At 38.6% G+C, this 27,116-nt stretch overlaps 1 protein-coding gene across 13 annotated transcripts in view; it reads right to left on the bottom strand.

The window, feature by feature from the left end:
* LOC147581506 (uncharacterized) overlaps positions 1 to 27,116 on the bottom strand; it is a 237,757-nt gene that overhangs the window by 66,951 nt on the left and 143,690 nt on the right. For 8 of the 13 annotated variants that reach the window (XM_086703287.1, XM_086703285.1, XM_086703286.1 and 5 more), the window contains one exon: positions 2,242 to 2,395. The exons of 2 other annotated variants lie outside the window; for them this stretch is intronic. In XM_086703287.1, the coding sequence (XP_086559413.1) occupies positions 2,242 to 2,395 (154 nt within the window). Of the gene's footprint in view, positions 1 to 2,241; positions 2,396 to 8,137; positions 8,312 to 17,946; positions 19,686 to 27,116 lie in introns of those variants that run through there. 3 more of the 13 variants (XR_015249977.1, XM_086703294.1, XM_086703297.1) reach the window with 2 other exon arrangements.

Raw genomic sequence — 27,116 nt, 5'->3', positions numbered from 1 at the left:
GAAAGAAAACTATGGATATATACATATAACTATTAGCAACAGTAACCTCAGGAGATCATGGTGGGGGAGTGCAGAGCAAAGAAAAAATTCTTCTTTATACCTTTCCGGAATGTTTTCTTTTTTTTTTAATTTTTTTTTCCAACGTTTTTTTATTTATTTTTGGGACAGAGAGAGACAGAGCATGAACGGGGGAGGGGCAGAGAGAGAGGGAGACACAGAATCGGAAACAGGCTCCAGGCTCTGAGCCATCAGCCCAGAGCCCGACACGGGGCTCGAACCCACGGACCGCGAGATCGTGACCTGGCTGAAGTCGGACGCTTAACCGACTGCGCCACCCAGGCGCCCCTAGAATGTTTTCTTATAATAAGAAACATGTAATTCTTATTTAAAATTCCAAACAAAATAAGGAGGAAAAGTTCAGTGAAATGAAAGGAGAGAGAGAGAGAGAGAGACGGAGGAGGAACAGCAAAAAGAATCAGTTACTGAGTTAAACTCTACCCAAAGAACAAGAGGAAAAAAATCTCCACAATAAGTCATTTGTACTTTAGAAGAACTCACGAACAACATGAAATCAATGAAACAAGACATTCAAGATGAAAGGATAAGACAACAGAATAAAGTGAAAAATGAGATTACAAAGCTAAAAAGATAAACTGGGGATCAAAGCAATACTATTACAGAAATAATAAATAAATTTGAAATCGCACAAAACAGAACACGTGAGTCCAAATACCCAATCAGAGGCGAAAAGAACACAGAGAATAAACACATAGACGGTGAATCCCTGAGGAGAGAGTTAATAGATACCTCAGACAGATAATGATGATCTAGCAAAAAAAAAAAATCAATTGGTCTTCATTCTGGGGAAACCCTGTATTCTGTCCTATAAATGGAAGAGGGGAAAACAGTACATTTCTATATTAAAGAAATTTTTCATGAGATGTAAGAGGGGGAAAAAAGTGGATCTGCTAATTAAAGGAGACCACCATGTCTAGAAATAAAATAAATAAATAAATATTAAACAGAATCATCAAAACTGAGATATATACTGGAGATTTTTCTGAGATTTATAAATGAAAAAACAGATCAACAGGAAAAGAGCCAGGAAAAGCAAAAGTAAAAAGGGAGGAAGAAGAGAGGGAAGGCAGGAGGAAACAAGGAAGGAAGGAGAAACCAGGCTTGAATATGACCAGTAAGTTGAGGAGGAAGTTTGATAAGAAGAACATGAGGGGCGCCTGGGGGGCTTGATCAGTTAAGCATCTGACTTGGGTCGTGGTCTCATGGTTGTGAGATTGAGCACCACATAGGGCTCTGCGCTGACAGTGTAGAACCTGCTGGGATTCTCTCTCTCCCTCTCTTTCTCTGCCCCTCCCCCACTCACATTCTCTCAGTCTCTCTCAAAATAAATTTTGTTAGCTTTTCTGTTAGCTCTCCTTTAAAACCCATGCAGAGGGCAGTGACCCGCAGAGCTTGTCACACTTGCTTGAGATGATTACCTACATGAAATACAGACATTTGTATTTTTAACCGTGAATAAAGCTTTAAATCAGTGAAGAAGAAAGTTAATGGAAACGTATCAGACAACAAGGAGTTAGTGGAGAAAGTATTTCAGAGATCTGAGAATTCTGAAATCACACCAAGTAGATAGCAAACACTAATCCTTCTCAAAAGAAAAAATACTAAATTAAAAAAATATATATATTATTTCATATACATATTCTATATATATTATATGTATATCATACATATGTATATAATATGTATTATATGTATATAATATACATATGTTATATAATATATATTATATATTATAAATATAGATATTATAAATATATAATATATATAAATAATTGTATGTATATAATATATATAATGTTATATATAATATATATATATAATATTCTGCCCTGTCATTTCCATCTACTTTTTGAGACCAGAACCAGAAATTTGGTCAAAAGTGGCAAAGGCATTACAACCATGATCAAGGAGAAGCATTCAAAGTTTCCAAGTATAATGAAAGACTTTCTATCCTCTGGTCCTTAGGATTGGAGAAGACCCTGAAAATTAAATACCTGCTCAAAATAAGTAAAAGCGAAGAAACATCCCAGCCAGATCTTAATTTTATACTAAATTCCTGCATCACTTTGACTTACCTGGATTTCTCACTCCAGTACATAATTATATTCAGTCTCACAGATCATCTGAAGGCATAAATGAATATAAATGCTATGTCACCTTTACCTGAGGAGCATTGTTGCCAAGCTTAACCTGCTGGTACTGAATCTGGACCAGAAAGAGAGTTGAAGCCATGGACCCAGAACCTCCCGTGAAAGCCTCAGGAAGCAAGGTATTATATCTAGAAGTACAGTTATGTCGCAGAGAAGGCTGTCGGAACCTAAGTGGAAAAGAACCACTGTTAGTGGATTTTGCGTCCAAAAAAGGGCAAATAAGTTTGTATAACAAGTACAGACTGCCAAAGGCTGCCTTAATTCTTTTCTGTAGTGTGGTTAGTTGAGATAAGACAGTTTTCAAAGTTCTGCATTATTATAGATTCAGAGGAATATAAATAAATAAGTATATAGGTGGGTAAGTAAGTAGGTAGATAATGTTTTTAAAAAATGAAATGCCATGAACACGAGATAGGAAGTAATTCAATCAAATTTTATCTTAGGCTTCGTTCTCTGGTCTGACTATGATCACTATAAACATATTTCAGGGACACCAAAAAATTACTGAAATGTACATTAAAAATCCACATCTTTCTAATGAATGAGTTGTAGTTAAATTTGAACTTCAACCAGTTAAACCAAGCAAGAAATAATGGAAACCCATTGATCTGAACAAACAATGATTTTCTAGATCAGAGTGCAGCTACTTAAGTGCAATGAAAATAATTCCAGGTCATGTCTTGATCCTATAAAAATCTGTGGTCTGTGATATTGGATTTTGCATTTGACTCGCAAAGGTCAGAAGAATAGCAGGAAAGCCACGGTTCCAGTTTATTCATAAACATTTCGTATTCATGGAGGTACTGCTTCATTTCTAGGAGAACTGCCTAGAAACCAGATTGAAAATGTCTATGAATTGAGTAGGTTCCAGATGGTCAGTGATCTGCACAGTGACCACACATTTCAGAACTTAGAAAAAAAAAATTGTGTGTGTGTGTGTGTGTGTGTGTCAAAGTTTGTTGAAATTAAGACAATTTTCAAAACTCTACCTTTTTATAGATTTAGAACTGCTTTCATCAGCCATGGATCTCTTTACGACATTAAACTCTTAAAAATTGGGGCGCCTGGGTGACTCAGTCGGTTAAGCGTCCGACTCCGGCTCAGGTCACGATCTCACAGTTCGTGAGTTCGAGCCCCGCATCGGGCTCTGTGCTGACAGCTCAGAGCCTGGAGCCTGTTTCAGATTCTGTGTCTCCCTCTCTCTGACTCTCCCCCATTCATGCTCTGTCTCTCTCTGTCTCAAAAATAAATAAACGTTAAAAAAAAATCATCACTAGTCATCAAAACCAGGCTTTAATAGAGATGAGATAAAATCATGTACTGTTTTTTTTCTTTTCCTACTTACCTTCTGAAAATTCTAGGAGTTCTACATAGTTCAAATATTCCCTAACATGGTAATACAGAACTATTCTTTCTTTCCACAGAGTATATTAAAACACACATATGGACACAAAACTTATGAATTTGCAATCACTGCTTATGGTCATCACTAGACTTTGTCACCAGTAATAACATTTTCTTCATAATCTCCATTTCAAGATTCCCATTCTTTGACCACCACCTTTGACCTTGTTTGCTCACTTCCTGTAGCACCCATTTCAAACAATCTTTTGTCCTCACAGAAATGACAATCCATTATCACCTCCAACTTTTACTTTCAAACACCCCCTGCATCCTACTTCTTTCTTGACCCCATTGAGATTCCATGATCAATGATTATAATCACATCTCTGCATATGACTTCAATGATCTCTTTCTTCCTGTTTTCTTATGACAAAACCACATACAGGGTAAATCCAACTCTCTCCCTACTCTCCCCCCTGAACTTAGGTGGGTAAATTTAGATGAAGAAAAACCCACAATCAGATTGGCACGTCTTCCTTGTTTTATATTCATGAGCATGAAACAATCAATCTCATAATGCTTTCTGGGAATCATGTTATACTTTATTCAGTCCATTTATACTCCACTTACTTAGATGACTATCTCCCACCTTCTCTGCTCCACCTCAAACCTCCAGCCCTTGCTCCCTTTCTTCATTCTCAGCAGATGATCTTGTTTCCTACACAAAAAAACCCTCTCAGACTCTCACAATCATATCGACCCTCCAACCAGCATTTTCGTTCACTCTTCCATCCCAACTTTTCCCTGAGATAAATGATTCTTTCCCTTTTCTAACAGTACTTATTTGACCTGTAGACTATAAGCCGTTCCCTTTAACCTATCCAAGGATATCTGTCCAGTGATTCCTTCCTCCCTTTGCTATATTATCAATTTCCTCTTGCTACTGGATTATTTCTATCAGCTTATATTCTACTGATGCTCCATCTTTAAAGTAAAAAAATTGATGCCATTCTTTCTTCTGGATAGTGCCACATATCTTTGTTTTCTTCCACACCGAAGTTCTTCAAAAGATTTCATTCAAGCATCTCTTCCAAATCCAAAACTTATTTTTCCACTGCCTACTCAAAATTCCTGTAATGGACTGAATGTCTGTGTCCACTCCAGAGCTGATGCATTGAAGCCCTAACCCTCAGCTTGACTGTAGTTGGAGATGAGGCCACTAAAGAAGTAATTAAGGTTAAATGAAGTCACAAGGGTGGGGCCTTGATCCAACAGGATTACTGTCCTTATAAGAGGAGACACCAGAGAGATTGCTCTCTCTTCATCAAAATCACAGAAGGAAAGGCCAATTGGATACAGCTCAAGACAACCATCTGCAGGCCATTTTCCTCAGCAGAAACCATAATTGCCAACATCTCGATCATGGATGTTTAGCCTCTAGAACTATGAGAAATACATTTCTTTTGCTTAAGTCAGCTAGTCTGTGGCACTTTGTTACAGCAACCTGAACAGACCAATACAATCCCCATTTGGATGTTTTCAGTACATCTCAAACACAGCATACCCAAAACTAAACTCCTAAGACTTTCCCCAAAACCTGCTCTACCGTCTTCCTTTGTCATTTCCAAATTGTAACCATCTCCAATCCCTCTCTTTTTATCATACCCCATATCCTTTCCAGCAGTAAATCTTTTGGTTACATCATCCAAATATATATAGAATCCAACCCCTTGTCTTTACTTTTTTTGTTACTTCCATGGACCAAGCCACCTCATCTCACTTAACTTACTGAAATATCTTCATACCCGATATCCCTATACCCATATATTCTATCTTACAGTGCCATTACATTAAGAAAATGGTTGAAAAATAATGGGGCATGTCAAAGGACACCAAAACTAATTTGAAGTAGCTGGGACAAATCTGCGACAAATGAGAAATATTGGTGCAGCCGCTCTGGCAAACAGTGCGGAGGTTCCTCAAAAAATGAAAAGTAGAGCTACCCTATGACCCAGCAACAGCACTACTAGGAATTTATCCAAAGGATACAGGAGTGCTGATTCATAGGGGCACATGTACCCCAATGTTTATAGCAGTGCTTTCAACAATAGCCAAATCATAGAAAGAGCCCAAATGTCCAACAACTGATGAATGGATAAAGAAGTGGTTTATACATACAATGGAATACTACTTGGCAATGAGAAAGAATGAAATCCTGCCATTTGCAACAACATAGATGGAACTGGAGGGTATCATGCTGAGTGAAATAAGTCAGTCAGAGAAACATAATCATGTTTTCACTCATATGAGGAACTTGAGAGACTTAACAGAAGACCATGGGGGAAGGGAAAGGTAAAAAATAGTTTCAAACAGAGAGGGAGGCAAACCCATAAGAGACTCTTAAATACAGAGAACAAACTGAAGGTTAATGGGGGTGGGGGGCGAGGGAGAGGGGAAAATCAGTAATGGGCATTGGGGGGGCATTTGTTGGGATGAGCACTGGGTGTTATATAAATATATGTATTTATATAAATAAATAAATCAATCTAGTTGGTGAAAATAATATAAGAAACATATTCTCAAAGGATCTCCCCACAATATACTGGCGGTTTAAAAATTGACAATTGTAACTTCATATCACAGAAATCTGGCAGGTACCACCTTAATCAAGTGATCATCACTGTAATGAAGCCTATCAACATCATGTACACCCTGGCATGATCCACCCAGAAGGGCACATCACTTCTGCATTAGTCTTGCAAAAATTACACATCAATTTGATCATGGCAAAACATCAGACGAAATTTGAGACCCATCCTATAAAATAAATAGCTAGTAGTCTTCAAAACTGGTAACAAATAAATGCAGTAGTATGAGAGTGTAGAAAAGGATCTAGAAAGGGGGCATTATTTCTAATATTGGGAAAATTTAAATAATGTCTGTAGAGTAAGTATTGCATCAATATCAATTTCCTTGTTTCAATAATTACACTGTGGCTACATAATGTATTAACATTGAAGGAAGTTGGGTAAAGGGTATACAGGGACTCTCTGTACTACTTTTTGTAACTTTTGTAAGAGTGAAGTTCATTCAGAATAAAACATTAGACAAAAATGTAAATTACATCATGCTGCTTCTCTGCCCAAAACCCTGTAATGGCTTCCAGTTTTCCTCGGACATAATAACTAGCTGAGCTCATCACTCATTATCCTCTCTGCTCCACACTGTTCTCTCCTGCTGTCCCTTAAACAAGCCAGGCAAGTTTCCACCTTAGAGGCTTTCACTGGTGTTTCCTCTGCCCGGAATGTGTTTCCCCAAGACACCCACATGGCTAATTCCTTCACCTCTTCCAAGTCTTGTTTCTTTTTTGTTGTTGTTGTTTATTTGTCTTAAGGTTTTATTTTTAAGTAATCTCTACACCCAATATGGGGCTTGAACTCACAACCCAAAGATCAAGAGTCCCATGCTCTACCAACTGAACAAGCCAGGCAGCCCTCAAATCATGTGTCTGATCTTACCTTCACAGTGATACCTGACGACGCTATTTGGTATTATAAACTGAAACTCGCCATTCTGCCCTCAGAATTTCTGATTGCCTACCTTGCTCTAGTCTGTCTTATTTTTCCATAGTACTTTTCATCCTCCTCCATGCCATTTAATTTAGTCAGTATTTTTACTTTTATCTGTCCCCACCCACTAGTAATAAACTCCAAAAAGGCAGAAAGCATTCTCTACCATGTTCCAAATATCCAAAGTGTATCCAAAGTGCCTAAAACAGTGCCTGGGACAGAAAAGGCACTCTGTAATTAGTAACTGCCAAATGAATGAATTCTCAATACTTTAATGGGATTTTAGAATTGTTTCCTTTTATCTTATATTGTTCCTTACATTCTTTTATTTTGGTATCTTCTTTCAGAATATCTTTATAGATTGGATCTTCATTTTCTGTTCTGATATCTTGGGCATCATAATACATTATAATTCCTAAAACTGGAAAAAAAAATCATTCACAGTATATATTGCAGAGTAAGTTAATATATTAAATACAGCAAGAACTATTGAATTAATAAGCAAAAAATAATCATTGGAATAGAAAAATGTGTAAAAGATATCAATAGGTAATACATTGAAAGTATTATGGTTGCCTTGCAAAGTATTAATTAAGTTACTAACAAGGAAATTCAAAAAAAGAAATAATGTATAGGGGTTAACTATCAAATTAGGAAGGAAGAAGTTAATGGCTTCATAGAAAGTAACTACATGGGGCTCCTGGGTGGATCAGTTGGTTAAACATCCAACTTTTAGTCCCCTCTCAGGTCTTGATCTCAGGGCTGTGAATTCAAGCCCTACATTGGGCTCCACACTCTGGACATGAAGCCTACTTAAAAAGAAAGAAAGAGAAAGAAAGTAACTTGTTCCTCCTGGAGGAGGGGCGTCGCACAAGAGGAAAAGTTGATTTTGATCAGATCTTGTTGTAAATGTGCCAGTGGAATTTTACAGACATGAAGAAAAGTGGGGAGCTCTTATTAGAACAAAAAACAAAAGAGTTTTTTAGTCAAATATACCTGGTCAGTCTAGATGAGTAGTTCCCAAGGAGGAGTGATACTGTCCCCCCAAAAGGACATTTAGCAGTGTCTGGAGCTGGGTTTTCCTGGTTGTTACACTGGAAGAGGAACTACTGACATCTAGTGGTAGAATCCAGGAATGCTGTTCAACATCCTCCCATGCACAGGTCAGATCTACACAACAAAGACTATCCAGTCCAAAATGTCAATAATGTGGAAGTTAAGAAACCTTGGTCTAGATAGATTACTGTAAATAAAGATGGAATTTAAGAACTTGTGCATTGCAGTTGAGTATAGAATGGAAGTAAGCCCTGTAATCTCTTATTCCCAAATGGCTAACCAAGTGTGAAAATAAAGAAGCTCTGTGGGCAGAAGAATGATTTCCCCACACCACCATGAGTAGTGATTATATCCTAACCATCAGAACATGCATATGACATTACAGGCCAAAAAGGACTTGACAGATGTGATTAAAGTGAAATAGGGAGATTATCCTAGATTATGCTGGTGAACTCAAGCTAATCACATAGTCTTAAAAGATGAGGACCTTATCTGTCTGCAGAGAAAGAGAGAGAGAGAGAATACAAAAGGGAAGGCAGAACAATGAAGCATGAAAAGAACCCAAGCCATAGTTGCTGGCTTTGAAGACACAGGGACCCATTAGCCAAGGAAAGTAGGTGACCTTTAAGAGCTGAGAACGATGCCTGGAACCAAATTACAAGTCTACAATACATTATTATTAACTATACTCAGCATGTTGTACATTAGGTCTTCAGAATTTACTTACGCTTGCTTTTGATGTTCCCCGCAGATGGACCCAAGTCTAAACTCCTTAATAAATTCAGTCTTCAGAAACCAATTCCAGAAAGACTATTTACCTGGTTTCCCTCCCTACTGCATCTCTACCGTGAGTCAATGAATAACAAGTAGACTACTTCAACGGGGGTGGAAAGATACTGAAGGAAAAGAAATTTTTTAAATATTTCCCCCAGAAACTTCTCTCTATTTATTGCTAGTGCCAATACTGTATCTAATATTCTTAAGAAGGAAGTGTCAGAGCACTGAGAAGAGAGATAAAAGCTTTGTCTCAAGAAAAGACCCGCTTCCATCTTGCAATGTCCATAAAATGAAAAACAAAACAAACGAGCACATTTGCAGGAATCAAGTTAGCCAGATATCACTGACAGGTTAAAAACTAAGAATTAAAACAAGTGTCTTCAATAATAAAGGACCTAATGTAATAAGCAGTTCTTTGGTCAAGGCCAGACTACATGGTAACAAAAGACAGTCCAAACCACTCTGTTTTGTTTTTCTTAGGCTCTTACCTTAGCCAGAGAGGTTAATGGACGTTCCCAGTTCCTCAGAGATTTTTAACAAGAAAATAATGCCTTCCCTCTCCCCCTAACTTCATATAGTGCTATAAACACATACAAATTCAGTAATTTATGTAGTATTTTCATTTTTAAAAGGAGGTTCATTCAGTCATCCTCAACACATCCCTTTAGGTATCTAGAAGTCTCCAATAAGAAAAAAAAAGCCCTCGAGGTATTTTTATATTAATAACTGGGGTAGGAAAAATAATACAATCTACTATGTGTTCAGCACTGCACAAGTGTTTTACGTGTATAATTATTTTCAAATCTGCCTAACCTGTGAGATAGGATCATGAGAACCCCCTATCTAACCGTTAGAGTTAACGTGGGGAACCCACTCCTCTGTGAACAGAATTCTGTCCAACATGCTCTATATATCCTGGCATATTACCTAATCTTTTTGGACATGCTGTTACTCTAAATCAGTACAACCATTTTAAATTTAAATGAGTATTCCCCTTTTATTACCATAAATCTTTTATTAAAGGTCAAATTTGATGGAAATGAGGAAAGACCAACAGAAAATGGTGGTAAGGATTAGGTGAAGATTCAGCCCTGACGTTTCTCCTCTGTTGCTCAGCCACTGCATTTATTCTGCTTCCAATTTAAAAGTAGTAAATCTCTAGATAATCTTTTGAATGGCTTCCAGTCACTGAAATATATTTTATAGCTTCCATGGAAGTGTAACATTGATTGTAAGTAAGATTTGTGAAACATCCAGCAGCATTAGATCCTCAAATTTAAAATGAGGATTCGTATTCTACAAGGCTGTTTGAGATAGCCTTAGGCCAAATCAGCTGATTTGACTCAAGGCATATCTGCCCCAGAATTATTGAAGACAGACTTTTTCGGAGAAGTTTCACAGACTTGTCCATTCAACTTTCTAACAGCTTTCCCTCAGACCCTGGCCACTATACTCCAAGGAAGCAAGCCAATTGGAGAATAAAACTGTTTCACTTTGAATAATAACAATATTAATAACGGCTTTTATTTTTAACACTTACTAGACGCTAGGCATTTACTATGCACTAAAACGTTCAACAAATATTAATCAGGAAATTGAAAAATGATTATAGAGTTAGAGTCTTCAACTAATCTCCCTCGCTATGGTCTCAGGTCTACCACTCTTAACTAAATAATCTTGGCCACAACATTTAAATTCTCGTGTGTAAAACAGGCTAAAAAAGATAGTATCTACCTCACAGATTGTGAGAAACACAAGGGTGTGTGCAAGACGGAGGCCCCAGACGGCAATGTAGAAAGACAATGAACTCACCTCCTCCCACTGACACACTGAATCTATACCTATGTAGACCAAGTCGTTCTGAAGAACTGAGGGCTGAATGAGCAGCATTTGCAGAACAAAAGGTAGAGGGACCACACAGACAGGGTGGAAGAGTTGGGGACAAGTAATGATGGGAACCCTACCCCCACGGTGGGGAATGCAGTAGAGAGGAATATCACTGAGCAGTGATATCAATGGGCAGACTCACCCACACTGGGACACAGTGGGGAAAAAAAGACACCTGTTTAAAGGGAAACTAGACTTCTAAGTAAGGAAAACCATTTACTAACCCTAGGGCATCTACCAAACTGGGAGGAAACTGTTGGAATTCTTTCTAGAGTCCAAGACACTGCTGAGTGCCATTTTTTTACATTTTCCTCTATCTTGGGTGCAAATGGGAGCAGGGCCCAAATGCCTTTTCCAGCCTGCTAGGGCTGCCTCAGTGCATCCCAGGCCTAGCCTACACCAGCTCCAGCCATCTCCACAAGGTGGCTCCAGCACCATGAGCCCCAGGCCTCCCCAGCTGTGCCCACCCCAACTCCAGCCATCCTGCCAAGGTAGCCCCAGCATGGCACACTCTGAGACCAACTTGCCTGTACCCGATGCAGCTGTACCACCAAGGCAGCCTTGGTGCAGCACATCCTGGAACAGACCCGCCACCCATGCCCACTCCATCTCTAGCTGTCCCACCAGGGAAGCCCTGGTACAGCACACCCCAGGACAGTCCCAGACCACTTTTGCTCCAGTCTTAGCCATCCCACCAATGCAGACCATGATCCCACATGAACATGCCCCCCACATACACTTGCTCCAGCACTAGCCATCCAACCAAAATGCCCTGACCAGGCACACCCTGGAACCCCTGCCTCAACCTGCCAAACTGCCAGGCACATGCAGTCTACACAGGGGATGCTCCTACACAAGGCCAGTCTTTCCAGAACAGAAGTAGTTTTTCCACCTAATTCATAGGAACAAACACAGAATATCAAACCAGTTCTAAAAGGGAAGCTCATAGCCATAGAGGCCTACCTCAAGAAACAAGAAAAATCACAAATAAACAATCTGAATTTACACCTAAAGGAACTAGAAAAAGAAGATCAAACAAAACCCAAAGTTAGCAGAAGGAAGGAAATAATAAATATCAGTGTGGAAATAAATGAAACAGAGACTTAACAACAGAAAAGATCAATGAAACTAAAAATTGGTTCTCGGAATAGCTAAACAAAATGGCTAAACCTCTAGCATGACTTAACAGGAAAAAGTGAGAGAGGACTCAAATAAATAAAATCAGAAATGAAAGAGTAGAAGTTACAACTGACACCACAGAAATACAAAGGATCATAACGAATAAATCCCTGGAAAGACACAACCATCCAAAAATGAAGCATAACCTCCCAGGGCTAAATCATAAAGAAATAGAAAATCTGAATAAGCTGATTACAAGTGATGAAATTGAATTAGTAATTTTAAAACTTTCAAAAAGCAGAGTCTAGGACCAGATGGCTTCATAGGTGAATTCTACCGAACTTAAAGAAGATAGTAATTATCTTTCACAAATTATTTCAAGAAATTAAAGAGGAAGAAATGCTTCCAAATTCATTTTACAAAGCCAGCATTACCCTGATATCAAAACCACAAAGATACCAGAGAAAAACAAAATTACAGGCCAGTATCCCTAAACATAACATAAATGTAAAACCCTCAACAAAACATTACCAAACCAAATCCAGTAATGTGTTGGAAGGATATACACCAATGATCAAGAGGGATTTATTCCAGGGATGCAACTGGTTCAATATTCATAACTCAATCAATATGATACATTACATTAACAAAATGAAGAATAAAAATCATATTTCAATAGATGCAGAAAAAGCATTGACAAAATCTAACAATCGTTTGTGATAAAAAGTCAACACAATGGGTTTAGAGAGAATATACTGCAAAATAATAAAGGCCATATATGACAGGCCCACAGCTAACATCAAACTCAATGGTGAAAAACTTTTGAGAAAGCTTTTCCTCTGAGATCAGGAACAAGACAAGGAAGCCCACTCTCATCACTTTTATTCAAAATGGTATTTGGTATTTGGGCAAGAAAAAGAAATGAAAGCATCCAGATTGGAAAGAATGAAGTAAAACTATTGCCATTTGCAGACAACATGATGCTACATATAGAAAACCCTAAAAACGCCACCAAAAACTATTAGAACTAATAGGTGAATTTAGTAAAGTTGCAGGATACAGAATTAACATACAGCAATCTGTGACATTTCCATATACTAATAAAGAACTATGAGAAATAGAAATTTAAAAAATAATCCTATTTATAATTGCATCAAAAAATGGAGTATCTAGGAATAAATTTTACCAAGGAAAGGAGATATCAGTACTCTGAAAATTATAATATATTATGAAAGAAATTAAAGATGACACAAATAAATGAACAAACATAGTATGTTCATAGATTGGAAGAGTTAATATTGGGGTTTTTTTTTATGTTTATTTATTTTTGAGAGAGAGAGCAAGTGTGAGCACAAGCAAGGGAGGGATGAAGAGGGAAGGGGACAGAAGATCCAAAGCAGGCTCTCTGCGAGGACAGCTTTGGCACTGACAACAGCAAGCCAGATGTGGGGCTCACACTCATGAACTATAAGATCATGACCTGAGCCAAACGTGGACGCTCAACTGACTGAACCACCCAGGTACCCTATTAAGACTTAATATTGTTAAAATGTTCATACTACCCAAAAAATCTATGGATTCAATTCAATACCCATCAAAATATCCATGGCATTTTTCACAAAACTAGAATAAATATTTCTAAAATTCATACAGACCACAAAAGACCCCAAACAGCCAAAGAAATCTTGAGAAAGAACAAAGCTAGAAGTATCACACTCCATGATATCAAACCATATTACAAAGCTATAGTAATCAAAACTATAGTACTGGCATAAAAACAAACATATTGATCAATGGAACACAAGAGAGAGCTTAGAAATTAACCAACACATACATGGTCAACTAGTCTATGACAAACAAGGCAAGAAGATAAAATGGGGGAAAACAGCCTCTTCAATGAATGATGTTGAGGAAACTGGACAGCTACATGCAAAACATCAAACTGGGCCATTTACTCACACCACATACAAAAAACAAATTCAAAATGTATTAAAGACTTGACTTTACGTAAGACCTAAAACCATAAAAATCATGGAAGAAAATATAAGCAGTATTCTTTTTGACATCGATCTGTTTGTAAAATATTTTTTGGGCCAACTATTTTCAGGCAAGGACACCAAAAAATTAAAATAAATGAGATTACATGAAAATAAAAAGCTTTTGTAAAGTGAAGTAAGCCATAACCAAAATGAAAATGCAACCCACTGAGTGGGAAAAGTTCACTGCAAATCAAACATTCAATTTTGGTTACTACCCAAAATATGTAAAGAACTTACATAATTTAATTTCAAAAAACCGACCTGATTTTAAAAATGGGCTGAAAACTTACAAACGTTTTTCCAAAGAAGACATACAGATGGCCAAAAGGTACATGAAAGTGTGTTAAACATCACTAATCAGGGAAATGTATATCAAAACTGCAATGGAGTATCACCTCATACCATACACAGTGTATATATGGCTATTACCAAAAAGACAAAAATAACATCCTGGCCAGGATTGGAGAAAAGAAAACCTTCATACACTGTTGATGGGAATGCAAACTGGTGCAGCCACTATGGAAAACTATATAGAGGTTCCTCAAAAAAATTAAAAATAGAACTACCATATGATTCAGCAAGTTTACTAGTGAATATTTATCTGAAGAAAGTGGAAACACCAATTCGAAGAAATATATGCACCCTCTATTCATTGCAGCATTATTTATATTAGCTAAGGTATGGAAGCAACCTCCATATCAAGTGATAGATGAATGATACACATATAAATGTGTATATGCACACATAGGTATATATCCCACATCTTCTTTATGTATAATAGATATATAGATATATATATATAGTATATAATAGAATATCTAGGATATAATATATATTATATAGAATTATATGTAATGTATAATAGAATGTATATAACATATAATAGAATATTATCAGCAATAATAATAGAATATTATCCAGTCATTAAAAAATGAAATCTTGGGGCGCCTGGGTGGCGCAGTCGGTTAAGCGTCCGACTTCAGCCAGGTCACGATCTCGCGGTCCGTGAGTTCGAGCCCCGCGTCAGGCTCTGGGCTGATGGCTCAGAGCCTGGAGCCTGTTTCTGTATCTGTGTCTCCCTCTCTCTCTGCCCCTCCCCCGTTCATGCTGTGTCTCTCTCTGTCCCAAAAATAAATAAACGTTGAAAAAAAAAATTTTTAAAAAATGAAATCTTGCCAATTGTGACGACATGGATAGAGGGTATTGCACTAAGTGAAATAAGTCAGACAAAGAAAGACAAATACTGTGTGGTTTCACTTATATGTGGAATCTGAAAAATAAAACAAATGAACCAACAAAACAAAAAAGAAACCCACTCCTAGATACAAAAACACTGTAGGCTACCAGAGGGGGACAAGATGAGAAGGAAGGGCAAAATAGATGAAGTGGGATTAAGAGGTACAAACTTGCAGTTATAAAATAAATATGTCATGGGGATGTAATGTACAGCATAGGAAAAACAGTCAATAATATTGTAACAACTGTATGTTGACAGATGGTAACCTAGAGTTACTGTGGAGATCATTTCGTAATGTATAGAAATATCAACTCACTATTATGTACACCTGAAATAAGACATCGGACATCAATTATATTTCAATTTTAAGAAATGAGCGTGCCCGGGTGGCTCAGTCGGTTGAGGGTCGGACTTCAGCTTGGGTCATGATCTCACGGTTCGTGAGTTCCAGCCCCACATTAAGCTCTCCGCTGTCAGCTCAGAGCCCACTTCAGATCCTCTGTGCCTCTCTCTCTCTCTGCTTTTCACCCGCTCAGGCTCTCTCTCAAAAATAAATAAACATCATTTTAGAATGCATACACACACAAAGAACATGTGCACGTAAAGGACTTGAAGGGGGCCTGCCTACCCCAGCTCGCAATAAATGTAGCTGTTACTGTGCATGACAACTCTACTCCACATGATTACTGGCCCTGGAGATAGTGTGATGAACAAGATACCCAAGGTTTTTTTACCTCAAGAAACTTACATTCCAATGGGGGAAAAAACACACAAACTAGAAAAGAGTAATTTTGCAAAAGATAACTTTGTATTGTGATGAAGAAAATGAACGTGGTGATTGAATTGGCAAGAGCTAGGGGAGATCAACTGAGATAAAGGAGTAAGGAAGGCCCATAGGTAGAGGGATCATTTAAGGTGGACCGGAGAAATGACAGTGAGCCTCCTGTACCCGGAACCGGCAGGGGGGGGGGGAGGGGGGTGTGTGAAAAAAACCTTCCAGGCAGAAGAGGCAATGGGTGCAACAGCCCAAAGCAGATGAAGTAGACGAGGAAACAAATCTCTGACGTCCCTGCTGGTCATGGAAAGGCGTTTAGGTTTTATTCTACGAGCACAAGGAAAACGTAGAATGATTTTTAGGTGAGAGGGTAACACAATCTGACCCGGTTGTTTTGGTTTTCTCAATCACTTTGGCTGCTGTGTGACAGGATGGCAAACAGAGAAAATCAAGACAGGAATAAGAAGGACCAAGAGGGACTCAAAGCAGTGTCCAAGAGAGAGATGCCAGGCAATTAGGTCAGGACAGTGACGACAGATGTGCAGACATGTCCAATCACAAGATGACTGGGGGTAAAAAGAAAACCAAATAGCAATAATAAACCTGTGGAATGGCTCTGACAGTTATCCTAATTTGGTAGATAAAGCAACTAAGGCGTGTAGAATTTAAAACATGGCCAAAGAGAAGCTGGGGTTCAAGCGCAGGAATTTCTGACTCTGCCAGTTTAGATGTTAGATGAAGATGTGTCGTTTGTGGGGGAAAAAAAAATAGCATTCACTTTAACACTTCCTAAGCCAGCCTGTTCAGAATCCAACTGAACACTTTACAATATTTTGTAAGGATGCGTCTGCTGTGTGTTTGCTAGATGGAGAACTCCAGTTTTGTTTTAGGTTGTGTAAGTTGTCAGAGTTGGAGGGAGGTTTTGTGCTCTTTTCTTTCCTTCTGCCTTTCCTTTAGTCTCTTAAGATGTGCTCTGAAACGAGGCACTAAAGGATAACTCATTACCATTTGGATTTGACTTGAAGTGAGACTGTTTGCATTGCCAGGCTCTCCAGAAAGTAGATTGCTTTCTGAAACGTGTGGACGTCTGCGTGACAAGGGGAACTTGGAGTCGCGTTTATCTGTGACCCTGCTTACCCACACGGGAGAACCAGCATTACAGGATTATCATTTTGCCGTATGCCGATGCTCACCTGCAGCAGAATTCTCGTTGCAGAGAAAAAAATCTTCCGAAGAGACTTTCTTTCAGGGCTGCCTGCATTCCTAATCTATCCACCCAGACAGCTTTCACAATTTGGCACTGCGTCTTCCTGAACACACTCTCATCCCAAAAATCTTTTGGCCAATATGCTTGTCCTCCGTTGTAGAAGTTCATGCGGGGAAGTGCTGAGGAACATTAGAAAGATTCTCTGTGGTCAGTAGCGGAAGAAAGGTGCTTTTCTGAAATACATTTAGGAAAGGTAGGTAACTTGGCCTGATGCTTTCTCTCCAAATTTTCTGGAAAACATGAGTTTTAGGATCTGGTTAATTGAAAGGAGAACTAGGGGACACAAGAGGGGAGCGTGTGCTGAATTACGTAAAGCTCAAAATGAAGACAGGAGAGGGGGAAATGATCAAGTCCTCTTTAGTACGAAGTGTGGCAATAACTCACTCGGACATCTTGAGTGTAATTTCACCTCCTTCTTGTAAAAAAACATCTCCAGAGTAATGCTGTTGTTTTCCTCAAAGTATAGTCGACACCCAATGTTACATTAGCTTCAGGTGTACGACATAGTAATTCAACAGCTCTAGGCACTATAGTAGCTCACAGGTAGCTACCATCTGTCTAAAAAGGAAGGGGTTAGAGGGCAATTTTTTAGGCTGACAATATTTTACATATTTTGTATATCTAAATTGACCGGACTTTCTACTTAGGAAAACATTTGTAGAAGGAAGGCAACCAGAAGGACACGGAACAGAAGGGGTGAACGTTTCACAGGTCTGTGATTCTATTAATTTTGCTAAAGTCTCTTATTTTCCCACTTTCCTCTTCGCTTTATTTCCTGAGTCCAGAGGAAGATTGTAGTTTGTGTCAACACAGAAAAATCCAACGGCAGAAAAACATGCAACTAGAATTGAGACAAAAATTATAGGCAGTAGTGAGCCATACGTAACAGTCAGGAAGGAACACTTAGCCTTGCGTACAATACAATGAACTTCACCCTAACTTTATTACTGGGAAGGGGGTATATTTGCTTTTCGGTGTTGTTGAACTCCACCATAAAATCCTGCAGGGTTTAATTTGTATGCTCTGGTACAAACCCATTTTTGTTAGTCATCTCAATGTTCTTCAGGAACGTGGTAGGATTTGCAACTTCAGTAATGATTGGAGGATCCTAAATGAGATGGGTCAGTGACGAGGCTTATCTGCAGCTTTGTGATGCTTTCATTTCAGCTATGAATTTCTTTCAACACCTCACACTGGGGGCTCTACTTACGTAAGAGCCTCTGAAATAATTCTCCAACGCTTACCATAAAGGCTGTACAGAGTGTGGCACATTTTGACCGGCACATTATTTCCCCTTCATTGCCATATAGAAAATTGTCAGTGGAAATGAGGAGACAGGATTGGAAAGGGGACACAGTTATCTCTTATTCCCATGACTTCTCTTTCCGTATTATAATTAATGGTGGAAAAATCAAGCCGGTCACCTCCATGTCTAGGGGTATGCTCGTCAGTGTCTAACAATCCGCTGTCTCAAAATAAAACAACCTTGATGTGTAGAGCTTTACAATTGTTTGGTACAAATACCTGCCATGTGGCCAATTTCAAGCTCCCAACGTGATGACATTGAACACGGAGTCGGGAAATGATGCACAGTCAGCCCTGGGGAACTACCGCCAGCGCTTCGATACAATGTAACAGGATCGTCTCTGCATGGCAACAGGGACATTGAGGATGGCAGCAAGGACAGGGGTGAAAAAGCCAAACCGTCAGCTCCCATGGTGCTTGCCATTCTAAATCGCCATAATTCTTTTGTAAAAGCCACATTTATCTCTTATGGAACGCACGCCTCAGTCACTGGATAATGCCAGAATGCTGTGAATAGCTATGAAAGTACATAACTAAAACTGTTCATAGAAATAGAAACTCATTTCAATAGCTCATATTTATATTTGCACATTTTTGCATTTTTTTCTTGCCGTAGTATAAATGATGTGCTATGAAAAAGTGTTGGTATCTTCATGAGAGTAAGAGAGGCTACGTTCTCCCTTTCATCCTGAAAGAGCGACATGGTCGGCTCTTGATCTGAAGTGACACTTTGGTTTGCCATAATATAGTTAAAACACGGACACAAAAAGTCATGTAACAGAACCCACTGGAATAATAAAATGATCGGGGGGGGGGGAAAGACATGAGAAGATCTGCTATTTGGCATTCAATTACAAATGCAACTGCAACGCAAGGAACCCAGCACACCTGAAGCCTTCCCTGCATTCTTCTCATCTAACACCTAGACAGTCCTCCTGGCCTGTTGGAGAGAGCAAGTTGAATCCAGAACAAGGCTGAGACATGGCAATTTTCTGACAATTTGCGTTCAATCACTACTGAGTGTCACGATATGTCTTCTGCAGGGCAAGTGCTTCCCTTCACATGATTCGGAGATCCATTGCCTACAGAGAATAGGAGAAGGAAAATCATCCGTGAAAGCATAGTCCCTAAATTGCCTACCCTATCTGAAAATGTACACTCCTCCCTTGGTTTAAAGGTAAAAGGCAAAGTAGCGTCATTTTTGTGCAGTGGCAACACTATGTGACATTTTAATTCTGATTCTGGCGTCTAAGAATTCTAGTCAATGAAGATAAATGCGGCACCCATGGCTTCGTTCCGTCTCTCAGATCTCCCTGTCAAGGGGGTAGCCACTAGCAACATGTAGCTATTTAAATTTAAATTAGCTAAAATTAAAAAATATATATAAAATTGATTTCCCAATCACATTTTCCACCTTGAAGGGCTTAATAGACGCATATGGTTACTGGCTACCATATCGTACGGTGCAGATACAGAACATTGCCATTACCACAGAAAGTTCCATTTAATGGCATTGACGTGACGAAGATATTCTGGCCTCATTACACCAGCACACCACAAAATGAAGCAAAGAGAAAAAATTGGAAATCGCCCTTTGCTTTAGCCTCTTACTACATTCTCACAGAAATCATTTTGGCCCAGAAGCATCTTTTGAATAGTCAGATGTCATAAGCATCTTAATCTGGAACCCAATATCCTTAAGCAGGTATTACAACTCCTTTCATATTTAATTATAATGGGAGGAAATGGAGAAAACATTGATCAAGCCATGCTTAACAGTAATTCCCAAGCCTGGCATTTGTCAGCAGGAGATAGAAGTTTCTGGCTGCAGAGAATTGATTCCTTACTCTCAGTCTGCTTTCCCCCTGACCCTGCTATCATAGAACTCTTTGAGCAAGCAGTATTTTAGTCCTTAGGAGGAACCGCCCCAAAATGCTCCCCAACCCCCTTAGTAGCCCAGATGCTGCTCTACTGAATCCTGACTCTCTCCAGCTGGATGCTAAAGCAAGTTCAGAGAGCCTCCTCTCTTGAGCCTACTAAATGAAGCAGAATTTTCTGTCTTTGACAGGTAAGGTCTCATTATTGTACTTGAGTATGAAAAATTTGCTCAAAGCCCTCTGAAAGAGAAAAAATATTCTAACTTAAAGCCAGAAGTTTCTGAACTGAATTTTACAGAGCCTCAGATGGATTAATCTCTAACTCATTCAGCAACAACTCTGTCCTTGGGCATAATCTGCAGCCTTTCAATACAGTGGTTATCACAGAAGTAAAAATAACAGCAAAACCAGTGCTGTGATAGCTAAAAGGTAATGTTTTGTAATCACGTATCTGCTGGTCATGGGTTCATTGTCTAGTCAAACAATCTTTGGATAGAAAATAGGTGAGATGGCTAAATAAATAAATAAATAAAGGGAAAAACTTCTTGTGTGCACCTAGACAAGCTCTAGATAAGCTCAGAGCAGCCTAGCTTGACACATAAAATTAGAAAGTGACATTTCAAAAAAAAAATACACTACAAAAACGTACCGTCGTCTGAAATAAAAGATCCTTGTCTGAATTATTTTTTTCACTTCACCCTTTTCCTATGTGCCTACCACCCCAGTCCTTATCCACTGTTTCTTCTTGTCAGGCACCTGTTTGGCCTTTCCTAGAGGCTATACAACCTCCCAGCCAGAATCTGAAAGTGACTGATCACACTGTAATCTCCAAAAGGGATCTCTTACCAGTAACAAATTACTATGAATGTATCACCCATTAAAATATATATAAATTAGGGAGAATTTCATCATTTTTCATAGCCTCCTTCATTACAATTGGAGAAAAAATATAGGGGATTTGAATCAATGGAAGATAAACTAATTGTCTTCTCATTTAAAAAAATTTTTTTTAACTATTGCATCCGATATTTTTTTAGCTCTTATCTGTTTCCCTTTTCTCATTTGAAACTATGTGTTCTCTTATGATTAAGTGAGCAAAAACACTTTTCAAGGGAATCCTACAATATAGTGTTAATTTTATTTCCCTGAAGTCATTTCCACTGCAGAAAATCATGAGCACAGATCGCGGAGTAAGTGTTTAAAAACTGGATTCCGTTTCCTCCCTGAATACCATGTACCTAGGAAAACGTGAGTGTTGTTCATTTATGTACGGGAAGTTTCCGTGTCAGTAGTGGCATGAAGTTCTTTCACCTACTAGAAAGAGGAGATTCTACATCCCATTGGTTTCTGGTTTTTCTAACCTCTATTGAGTCATGAAAAATCCATGAACAACTTTTATTTCTTCTCTTCTATTTGCTCTGTCATCTGTGGGATTTAGCTGAGGTAAAGAGGCACTTTTTTCTCATTAACCATTGTAAGCTAAGGAATAATTTTATTGCTGTGAATGTTTTGGGCAGAATGCCCATCTTAAAGTGGAAGATGTTAAGCCGACCCATTTTCTCATAAGATGTATGTTTCTACATCTTCAACCAATATGCCTTAGTCTGCTGAAATGCATTAAAGATAGGAAAGATAAATAGACCCACCTAGCTGTTTGAGGTAGTGGATTGAACTGTAAGGCATGTGGAAGAGATAGCTTCATGCCCGCTTATAGTCTAATAAATAACTTCAGAAATAGACAGATTCTGGGTAAATAAAATCTTGAAATAAGCCAGAAGGCAAGGAATATAAAAAGCTAACTGATCAAGTTGAAATAGAGATACCTCGCTTCCCTTGGTGACTGAACCTGATTAAGAATAAAGCAAACGTGAAAGGTGCCAGAATGTTGAGTAGAAATACCTCTGAATAAATACAATGAGTATTTTCTTTGGAAATTTTTGAAATCTCAAATTAATAGAGCCCCCAAAAAAGGTTTCATTATAGAAAATCTGGCGTTAAGTTTGCCTCTTGTTAAAAAAAGAAACTGAAGAATCATAATATATCTTTGAACAGAATGTAAACCCTATAAGGGCTGTGTGTGTGTGTGTGTGTGTGATTCACTGATGCATGGCTGACATATAGAAGGTGTATAATAAATATTTGCCCAATAGACTTTATAAAACAATTTCCTGTATATGACCTCATGTGATCTCACCTGACCCAGCAGTCTTGAGGAGTAGATACCAGTCACATGCCTTAGCCTGTAGATGGAGACTAATGAAGGACAGCACCTCAGGTGTTATCATAGAAATGGAACTCCATCGGGAAACCAGGGGAAGAACTTTTGGTAAAAGACACAGTCATCAATGGGTGTCAATACCAGTGCCTCACAGATACCAAATCAATGTTGACTGAATGGTGAAGCTCTCTGTAAAGACACAGGCTGACTTAACTTAGCCCCCTTCCATTTACTATCAGAGTGTCTGATTTTGCTTTCTTCATACTTCTTTGTATAATAAATAATTAAATCATTCAGCTATGCATTTACTTGTTTATTGTTTCTCTCATCCCTCTAAAATGTAAATTCCATGAATGAAGGCTCCTTGTCTGCCTTAGTCCCTCAAGAAGTGTCTGGCCCATAGTAGGTACTCTATAAGAGTTGGATGAACAAATGAATCAACCAGTCAATCATCTACCTGAAATGACTGACTAGATTACTCTTTTTTCAATTGCTCTCTCTCTCTGCGTTACTTGGGTAGGGCAACTGTTTTGTCTGTTTTAGTTTGTATGTGTTCTATGTGTGCTGCTTTGCTTTCCTTCTCTTTCTTCCACTGTAATTTGAACTACGTCCTTCATGAGGAGGTGAGAAGCCCTCAGAAAACCTAGCAAGATTATGGTAGAATCCAAGAAAAAGAACCATGATTTGGATGGCTCAAGCTAGCTCTTCTCTAATAGCTTGAAATGCTATAGATGAGATCCTGAGGCTCAGAATGGTAATGAGACCGAACATCGAACAGGTCTCCCAACTAGAAGGCATTGTCTTCCCTCCTATGCCATGCTTTAATCACTTGTCTCATTGAGAATATGAAAAAGAAAAGTTTTAAAGAAGCTTACTATGAAAATATACAGTTTTTTATTTTTTTTATTTTTAGTTTATTTATTTTGAGAGAGAGAGAGAGCAAGCAGGCGAGGGGCAGAGAGAGAGAGAGGAAGAGAGAGAATCCAAGTAAGTTCTGCACTTCCAGCACAGAGCCCAACATGGGGCTCAAACTCCCAAATTGTGATATCATGACCTGAGCCAAAACCAAGAGTCAGATGTTTAACTGACTAAGCCACCAAGGTGCCCTGAAAATATACATTTCTTACGATCATTTCTTCTTTAGTCGAGAAGTAAATTACATGATTTGTTCTTAAGACAACCAGGCAATACAAAAGATGTAAAGCTTTAAAATAATGGGAAAATCCTATCATCACCTCGACTCTTTTGTCATCTTCATTTATTGCTTCCTTTTCTCCTTCCAGGCGATTTTCTGGAAATACTGAAAAGTTTTTGTTCTCATTTTTTTTTCAATATGGCAGTAGTCTTAAATCTCGAAGCAATAAAAATAGTCATTATAAATTTAAGTAAAGACTTGGAATATTTTTTATAAAAATCTGGCTATGTCTTCTCATTCATGTCACTTAAAGAGTTATTTGTGAATAACTCCTGCTGCTTTTTGAAATGGCTGGATCTCTAGTAGAGGTAATATCTTTCCTTCTTCAGTTCTACACATTTCTTCCCCATCCCAGTCAGCACTGTGGTCAATACTCATGATGGGATTTACTGGTCTCACCCCCAATAATTATGACTTTTCTTCCATCTGTGTGTTTCTTCTCTTCTCATATTGTGAAAAACATGTTTTGTACTTACCTCTTGTCCCCTCTAGGGCCTTAGTTCTTTAAAAGCAAGAACACTCTATTATATAGCTTTTGATCTCCAACAGGGCACGGACTATATAAATGAAAGCAAGGGTTAATATACTACAATTATGTCTTCCTGTTTGTTCTATTCATCCCCAATAGTTTAATATGCTTGTGATAATGTGATAATTAGATTTGCATTGAAAATGGAAATTGAGAAAAAGCCTTAGACTAATAATGGACATTGTCCCATTATTGGACATTAGTTGTAACAAGTCTAGGCTAGATCTTAAGGAAATAACCAAACACCCTGAGCACTTTCATCGTCAATCCCATTACATTTAAATGGTTATCTGGGTTCTTTGAAATTTTAATCACCTACAAAGCTGCTGCTAGTATCCTAGAGCCTGCTGGGTGAAATTATTATCCCACAGTTTTTATTCTCCAAGTACTCAATGCTCTTGGAGCAGTAGATCCACATAACTTTCTCTTCCCCTTACAGTCAAAAGTGGCAAAATCTCCAAACAGAAGACTCAAAGATCAGTCGTGGAATTATGCAGTAAATACAGTAAACTCATGAGTTGGTCAAGGGAAAGATTGGCTCCTGACACAAACCCAAACAGCTTTTTCTTCAATCCCAGCATTCTGGGAGAAAAGGAGAATGATAGCGTTGTGCAAAGTGGGTAGACAGTGCCTAGTTCTGGGTGCTGATATACAGACTTAAAAGTGAAAGGGAGGAATTTAGTTTCGGTGTGAAAAAGTTCTCAACTGTAGACATCACTTGACTGGATTATAAGCTAAAGGAAAATGGCAATGTTGAATCCATAGGATTTTAGGTTTTTAAATGTTGAAGTGGGCTCTCTAGGGGCTACCCAGACACAAAGAACCTCCTAAAGAGGAGTTCTGGGATTCTGTAATCATACTTAAATATACTAGTTTCCTAACACGAGATTTTTAGGCGGTGGCACCAGTCATGGGACAAATGAAGACTATCCTCCTGGAGGTTTAAATACAAAAACAGATGTATGCTTCAATCCCAAATGGTTTTAAAACACACTCAGTTTTCCAAAATACAGCCCTGCCCAAGTCCTTCTGGAGTCAACACCACCAACAAACACTCTGTACTCACAAAATACCTGACACTAAGCAAACGTTGCCAAAATGAAGCGCTTGCCCTTTCTGGGTCCACATTCTGTACAGAACGGCACAATCCAAATATTTCACGAGGTCGATCTATATTCATTTTAAAGTGTGAGTTATAAATCACTTTTATTTTTTCAAGTTTACTTATTTATTTTGAGAGAGAGAGAGAGAGAGCGAGAGAGCAGAGGAGGACCAGAGAGAGAGGGAGAGAGAGAGAATCCCAAGCAGGCTCCACACTGTCATCCCAGAGCCCAACACTGGACTCACACTCATGAACCGTGAGATCATGACCTTAGCCAAAACCAAGAGTCAGATGCTCAACTGACTGAGCCATCCCAGTGCCCCTATAAATCACTTTTAAAATTAGAATTATAAAACTTTTGAAAGGAACACTGATCACAGCTTTATAAGACTAAAAGCATTTTTCTGTTTGGTCTTTTTTTTTAAATTGCTTTTCTCTTTTGTAAGTACAATACATATATTAACCTTCTGAAGGACTGTCATGGTCACATTTTAAGTGAAGGAGTAAAACAATCCACATCATTTGGTGGGCCACAAGCGAATTAATCCAGTTTTCCCAGAGACAGTCAGGATATTCTCATCCCACTGTTACCAATCAATAACAGAGACCCAAGGGACTCTCATTTAAATGCAAACAGCATGTGAAGCTCTTTTTCTTTTTCTTTTTTTTTTTTTTTATCATTTCAAGTAAATTGTTTCATTAGGAACCTCATGAAGGAGGCGGCTTCCTGTGTTTGTACAGACAAAAGTGCCAGGAACAGATAGATTAGTCAGTGGAGCCCCAATTAACTTACTTCATTATCTCATCCACTCACCTACACAGAAGCATCTACCTTTTGTCTCTTCTGTCCTGCCCTCTCCTTCCTGCTGCTATTGCCTCCCATCAGGGAGAAAAAAGCCAGTGAACAGGTCTCAGTTCATGCTCTCCGAATACCCCCCTTCCCCCCAAGACTGTGTTCACTCCACGATGTGCTCACATGCTATTCAGCAACAGCTGCTGGGCATCATGTTGGGGCAATATTTAAATATTTTGCCTACAGCTGTGGGGTTTGTTGTTTTTTTTTAATCGTATCTTTACAAATCAGTGGCTCTGTTTGGGGCACACTCTCCAAGACATGGACTATGCACTGAAAAATCATTTTCTCCTCTAGAGGTTTAATAGTTCCAAAAATGGCTTTACAGCAGTAAGAAAAGTTTGCCTTTCTTCAACGCTTCCCCCACAGATAACTGAGTTAATGAGTGTTCTTTGCTTGCAGCTATCTTTCCAAAGGCAGGTACCAAATAGGGAAAAACATTCATCAGTGAAACTTTAAGTAAGAGACTAAGCCCATCCGTTGAAAGCTCGGTGATGGGTTCAGGGTGACTGACGTTGAACAAGAGGAACCAATGGGGCTGGGGGCCATTATGATCACTATTAATATAGGTGACGTTAGCTCTAATAGTTCTTTGATCATTTTTTGGGCTGTAGCTCACAAACTCCTGTCATGAAAAATTCTAAGAATTACTATGCAGCTGACTGTGCAATGAATTTTTTTAATACATGGTTTTTTAGAGCCACTCTTCTTAAGGTAATTCTGGAAACCACACTTAAAA

The sequence above is a fragment of the Puma concolor genome, chromosome B1, assembly GCF_028749965.1.
Source record: "Puma concolor isolate L17-30 chromosome B1, mPumCon1.1.hap2, whole genome shotgun sequence".
Classification (NCBI taxonomy): domain Eukaryota; kingdom Metazoa; phylum Chordata; class Mammalia; order Carnivora; family Felidae; genus Puma; species Puma concolor.
This window is presented reverse-complemented; position numbering and strand designations above follow the sequence as displayed.